Below are 6,964 nucleotides of genomic sequence, written 5' to 3'. Positions count from 1 at the left end.
ACCGATCCGCCCACCTCGTGTAGGTCATTGAGTTAGGTAGTTTGGGTTGGGCAGGTTTGACCCCCAAAATTACGGATTGGGTTGGGTTAGGATTGAAAAATTGTCAACTCACTACAACCCAACCTACCCACTTAATTATACATACATATTTATTAGTTCAAATTGTTAAGTATTTAAAGTTAATCAATTCACCTAATAAATTTTTACAACTAATTAATAATTAATTCCCTGAACAAAACCAATATTCAAAAAATTCCTTATACAAAATGTAAAAAGTCAACATTGAAACCCTAAACACCCCTACCTATTACCCATCCCCTTTACTTCAGCCATATATACTGAGTATACACTCTGTATTTATATACCTTTCACTTTTGGCTTTCACCATTAGCCACGACCCACTGCCTTTCCCTTCCTCTTTCTTATTTAACCTTTTTTATACTTATTTCTTGTCATTTCAATTCTTCACCGATAGCCACAAAGGTATGTAATTGCTTTGTTGTCTTGTATTGTTTAATCTTTGTTTGTCTTTTTATTTTGGTTTTTATCAATTGATTCGTTTCTACCAATTGTGCATTAGTTATATTTTGAGATTATTTAATAACAAATTGTAGTTTGTGATAATTTTTTTTAAAAAAATGTTACTAACGCCAACCTGCTGAGTTGAAACCGCCAAAATTTGTAACCAATCCTCTGGATTTAGACTTTGGTGGGTTAGTGGCGGATTGGAATTTTCCCTGCTAGTGGTGGATTGGATAGAAATATTGGCTTTTACCCGCCCAATCCGACCTGTGCACACCCCTACTTTTTTACACTATTTATGAAACCCACTGCACTATTTTAATTAACTTTTACATTTATCTACAGTATTTTCAGCAATAATTTTTCAGTTTTAGCAAAATAACCGATATCCAAACAGACCTTCAGTTTTTGTTTGGAGTAGATTGAAAATTTTAGTTTGTTATAATTTTAGGGTCTGTTTAAGATCCGCTAATTTTGTTGAAATTGAAAATTTTTTGTTGAAAGTACTGTAAATAAAGGCAAAAGTTAGCTGAAATAATATAGTGAGATCCATGAATAGTACTAAAAGTGCATTAGAGCCCATGAATAGTAGCTAAGATAAGCTGAATAGTAAAATAAGCTAACTTTTTAATTTTTGCCAAACACATACTTAATTTATTTTTACTATTATTTATGTGTTTTATTTTACTTTTTAATACCATCTAGGCCTAACTTATTTTTCTAACATTTTTTATACTTTCGAAAAAAAAGTTTTTTGTTAAGAGAATCTAAAAAAAAAAAAATCTATTTACACAAATTTCATACCTTTCCCACATGTCATGTCATAACATCTAATAACATAAAACTTTAAAGAAAAAAAAAAGGACTGTAATTCTGTAAATATGTATAATGTTTGACTACTTTGTTTTCTACCGTCCATTTGTTTGGTAAATAGTATTAGTCTTGCTTTAAGAAACCAAAAAAAAAAAATCTTGTTACCAAAATGTGTGTTAAGTTTCAAATTTAAGTAGATGTTATTTTTTTTATATATAAAATATAAATTCTATTCTAGCATAATTTAAATGTATATGTGTATGAAGCTCTCTTCTAGATATTTGAATTTTGGCCGTTGCCTCTCACACTTCACATCTCATAAGCACTTATACTTATGGAATGACCGTTGCACCAAGGCTGCGCGGTGGTAGATGTTAAATTTTAGATAGTGCCCCCTTCATTTGAAAGAAAATATATAAATATTTTTAATTTATTGTTGTTTAATGTTGACATTTTTTTCATATAAAAGATATTCATTTTAGGAGTATTTAGAGTATAAGTTTATAAAATATATAAATAAATCTCTTTAGCACTTTTTTTTTTTTTCTAAAAAATAAAATAATACTATGATGCCCCAATTTGATTGATTGTGTGATGTGTATAGATGTGTGATGAGTCCCACATCGAGTATTTACTAGGTTGATTCAGGTTTTATTAACAACTACAAGGAGCCTCAATTGTGACTTGTCCTTTTAAGGTATAGCGTAGATGTGACTAGTGCTTTTCCTTGGGTTGTTACATATGGTATCAGAGCTAGCTCGGTAACCCCATGTGGGCTCGAAGACACTACCCCACAAAGTGGACATCTGAGCTTTATTAACAACTACAAGGAGCCTCAATTGTGACTAGTTCTTTTAAGATACAACACAGATGTGGCTAGCGCTTTTCTTTGGATCATTACAAATACGCATTTATATTAAAAGAGTTAAAGATATCGAGAGTTAGTGATACTAAAATACAATAATACATTTAGCTTGTCTAGTCCGCCACTAACTAGATTAGTTGACCGAGTTTGATTTTCCATAAAACCTTGATTGGTTTTTGGCAACCCCCAAAGTGTTGTGCCCTAAACCTCAACTAACCTTAATATATTAAATAACTTTTTAAACTTATGATGACCACATTAAATGTTTCGACCAAGGTGAAATTTCAAATTTCCTAAACCTAAAGTAACATATAAGATTTTTTTTTTTTTTTTTTTTTTTGAGAAAGTTTCAATCTATGACATCTACTCTTGATAATACTTTTTATTACTAGACCAAGACACCAATCAGTTTTTGGTACAGGTAGGAATTGAACCTAAGGTCTCTTATTCAATATCAAAAATTTTACCGGTTGAGTTAACTGAAACCCACTAAGTAACATGTAAGATATTATACCTCACATGCTTGTTAGTGTCAAAACTAAAATTTAATTCTACAGTGGACCACAAAGTACTGCACAAAATAGTAGTTCACAAGGCATGTTCATGTGCACATTCACTTTATAGAAGCAAATAAACCTTTGAAAACGTGTTTGATATACAAGAAACTAATTCGTGTTATTCTCACAAAACTTTGAAAATGTGTGCAGGTTTGGCCTCGTTGACAAAGGTTTAGGCTTTGCCACTCCTTCTATATATGCATCCTAACTATACTTGATTTCTAGTTCTTTTTTCACCTTATTTTCTAGTCTTGCTCATTGGTATAATTGTTAAAGTTGCAATGGATATCCTTCCAAACCTGCTTTACGTTGTGGTCCTATCTATTTCGTTCTGCCTTGTCTTCCTCATATTTAGACAAAAGTCCACTCATTCCAAGTTACCACCTGGTAAAAAGGGTTGGCCGATCATTGGAGAGACATTGGAATTTGGTACGGCTGGACAAAGGGGAACCCCAGAGATGTTCATTAAGGAAAGAATGAGAAAATACTCTCAGGATCTCTTTCAAACCTCACTGTTTGGGGAGAATTTGGCTGTGTTGTGTGGTTCGTCAGGAAACAAGTTTTTGTTCTCCAACGAGAAAAAATATGTCACCGCTTGGTGGCCACGATGCATACAGAAGGTAGTGTTTGAATCTGAAGAAAACTATAACAACAGTGATTCTACTAAATTACGTAGCCTTGTGGTTGGATTTCTAAAGCCAGAAGCTCTTCAACATTTCATACCTATCATGGACTCCATGGCAAAGGAACACTTGGAGACAGATTGGTGTCCTTACAAACAAGTCAAGATTTTGTCACTGTCATTGAAGTATACCTTTGCATTGGCATGTAGGTTGTTTATGAGTATCACAGATCCTAACCATGTGACAACATTTTCTGATCCCTTTGACCTTGTCAAAGCTGGTACAGTGTCTGTGCCTATAAATCTTCCAGGTACAGCCTACAATCGTGCCTTAAAAGGAGGCAAAGTTATTCGCCAAAAGATTTTAGCGCTCATCAAAGAGAGGAAGAAAGAGCTAGCAGAGAATAAAGGGACAGTTGCTCATGACTTATTGACTCATATACTCCTTGCATCAGATGAGAACGGTAGAGCTTTGGACGAGATGATGATTGCGGGAAACATTTTGGGCTTTCTTATTGGTAGCCATGATACCACTAGTTCTGCTATCACATCCGTGTTGAAGTATCTAGCAGAGTTCCCTCATGTTTACAATCTGGTCTTGCAAGGTACCTCTTCTAAACATGCTATCTACAATTGCTATGGCTAGCTATCTCTACCACTTAACCATTTATTACAGAAATATACATGAAGTAACACTGGTGTAGCACTTTGTTAATGTTACTTTACTCAATAATTTTTTTATTAGATTAATATTTTAAAATTTTCACATCTGTTTTAGGAACAGCTTATTTAGTTGAAACTAAAAATTTTTTGCTGAAAACACTATAAATAAAGGTAAAAGCTAGTTGAAATAGTACATCGAGACCCATAAATAGTAGCAAAAATAAGCTAAATAGTAAAATAAACTGGCTTTATAATATGTTCCCAAATGCAACCTAGATTAAGCATTCCGGATCTTCTTAAAACATAAGTGCTAAATTTTGTACTAATTATATTTTAATTACTATTTGATTCATAACACATTTTATGGATAATTATTAATCCTGATAATCTTAAAATTTTGCAAACGCGGAGGACATATGGATAAAATGATAGAGTTTACCTTCAAATTCTATCGTTTACCCTCAAACCCATAACATGACAATTCAAATGATCATTTATATGTATTTTGTCATATGACCAATTTTTTTAGGGGAAGTCACATGACCAATTAGAATACATCACATTCCTTGTTTAAATAATTTAATAACTCATGATTTAATATTTATGTGAATAGTCAAATGCTAGATTTCACACAATTTACTTAAGTGGGGTGTATATAGGGAGAGATAGTTTGGGTTAGGTATACATGGGCTTACAACAATAGAATTGAGCTTCTTGGGTCTACACAAATAAACCTAATACCTCTAACAAGCAAAAAGTATGTGTTTCAATGTGTCTAGTTTTGTGTTTTAAGTTTGTGATTAAGGATTTTTTAATTCATAGTTTTTCTCCAAACAAAAATCTTGACTTCATCACAGATGCCTTATAATTGCTGGGTGAGGTTAATCTACTATAATGCCCCAATCTTTAGTGGCCATACGCTAGCTAATAATAAGAAATTCAAAAACTTTATTTAGTATGCTGCATGTAGCTCTTCTCACAAGTGACACATGATGCTATTTGGAAAGATTAATCTAATGAAAAATTGGGGTATATTATTAAGCAGAGCAAATGGAGATTGCAAGATCCAAAGGTCCAAAGGATTTGTTAAATTGGGATGACATTAAAAAGATGAAGTACTCTTGGAATGTAGCATGTGAGTCGATGAGGCTATTATCGCCTGCTCAAGGAGCATTCAGAGAGGTTATACATGAATTTACTTACAAAGGTTTTACTATCCCTAAAGGGTGGAAGGTAAGTTTCATTAACAATACATAAGCCAAATTATACTTAGTGTAATGAGATCTGAATCCATATTTTAATGGTAATGCTTAGAGTTCTGAATCCATATTTTTGCAGACATTTTGGACTGTACATTCGACACACAAAAATCCTAAATACTTTCCAGATCCTGAGAAATTTGATCCATCAAGATTTGAAGGGAATGGCCCAGCACCTTACACTTTTGTACCATTTGGAGGAGGACCACGAATGTGCGCCGGAAGGGAGTATGCTCGTTTACAAATACTAGTGTATATGCATAATGTGGTGACAAGATTCAAGTGGGAGAAAGCAATTCCAGATGAAAAGATTACTTACCAACTATCCTCCATTCCAGTTCATGGTCTTCCCGTTATCCTTAAACCTCATGAACTTTAGATTGAGTTAAAGCCTCTAGTGATAACTATCTCTATATTTGAAGTATAGGAAATACTACAAAGGTTTAATAATTGACATGGTAATGAATGGCATTGGTATTACTTGAACAACATAATAAACACACCAGCTTAAAGGCTCATGTAATAAAATTTGTAGTATCTTTATTATCACTTTTTTGTGTAAGCTTACAAACAGTGTATCATAAATCACAAAAACTAATTCAGACATTTGACTATGTGCAATGCTAGCAATACTATAACCATAGAAGTTTTATAAATTGATATGACATCAATTAAATAAAAGTTATTATGACATTCATTTATTTTTCTCTTGAAGTCAATCAATCATATTGTAAGACATATGTAATAAAATTTATTATAATTTTAGCATTTTTTTTTTAATGTGGCTAAACACATTTACTATTATATCAATTTGCGAGTGTTTTTTTTTTTTTTTGTTATAAAGTTGCCGGTAACTAAGCACTTTCTTTATATTTTCTCTAATTAGTTTGCAAGGCCTATAGGGGACAAGGACCCAAGCAGCGTGGAAGCCATTTTCTGTTTTTTTTTTTTTTATAATAAATTTGCTTTTTAATTGTTGGGTGCCAAATGCTTTATGATTTTACCGCATGTCCGTGCAAAATGAAGCCCATTCCATGATAGGAATTTTTCCCTATAACTACCAAAACTTTCATATCTACAGTTCGCCTCATGCCTTATAGAACAAGCAAGATCTTTTGTGCTATTACAAATAAAGACAGTATTTAAGCTTATCCTTTTTTTTTTTTTTGTTAAATATTATTTAAGCTTGCCTTAAGCATAGAATATAAATCCTGCTAGTCTTTCTTTAAAAATAGGCAAAAAAAAAAAAAAAGTGCAGCAAGTGAAAAGGAAAAGGCAGTCCTTCAAGGGCTGCAGGGAAATCAAAATATTCCGCCAGCAAATTCCTTAAAACCTGGGGGTGATTCATAGTTATGGTGATTTAGGGCCTGTTTGGTCACCCAATTTGAGCAACGTTGTTTTGTGCTTAAACACCCAAATAGGTGGGTCCCATGCTGAAATCTTTGTTTGGTACTTGATGAACTAGCAAGGTTTGAGTTGTGTTGAAATGTTTGAGCAAGTGTTTCACATGAGATGAGTTATGTTCAAGCTTGTTTGAGTGTGTGTGTTTCATTGTGCTCTGGGCCCACGCGTATAATCATACCACCATATGCACTGCTGGGACCACTAGGTTGCATTTGTGATGGTGCAGTTTCCTAAATGCTTTAAGGTTCTAATTTCATCT

General features: G+C 33.0%; 1 protein-coding gene across 1 annotated transcript; it reads left to right on the top strand.

Annotated features, from left to right (window-relative positions):
• Window positions 1-361: 361 nt before the first annotated feature.
• Window positions 362-5,918, top strand: LOC142614827 (beta-amyrin 28-monooxygenase-like). The gene is made up of 4 exons (XM_075787462.1): window positions 362-483; window positions 2,908-3,984; window positions 5,088-5,275; window positions 5,381-5,918. The coding sequence occupies exons 2-4, from the start codon at window positions 3,039-3,041 to the stop codon at window positions 5,678-5,680; spliced, it is 1,434 nt and encodes a 477-aa protein (XP_075643577.1). The 5' UTR covers window positions 362-483; window positions 2,908-3,038; the 3' UTR covers window positions 5,681-5,918.
• Window positions 5,919-6,964: the final 1,046 nt, after the last annotated feature.

The sequence above is a fragment of the Castanea sativa genome, chromosome 11 (assembly GCF_040712315.1).
Source record: "Castanea sativa cultivar Marrone di Chiusa Pesio chromosome 11, ASM4071231v1".
NCBI classification, from domain to species: Eukaryota; Viridiplantae; Streptophyta; class Magnoliopsida; order Fagales; family Fagaceae; genus Castanea; species Castanea sativa.
This window is presented reverse-complemented; position numbering and strand designations above follow the sequence as displayed.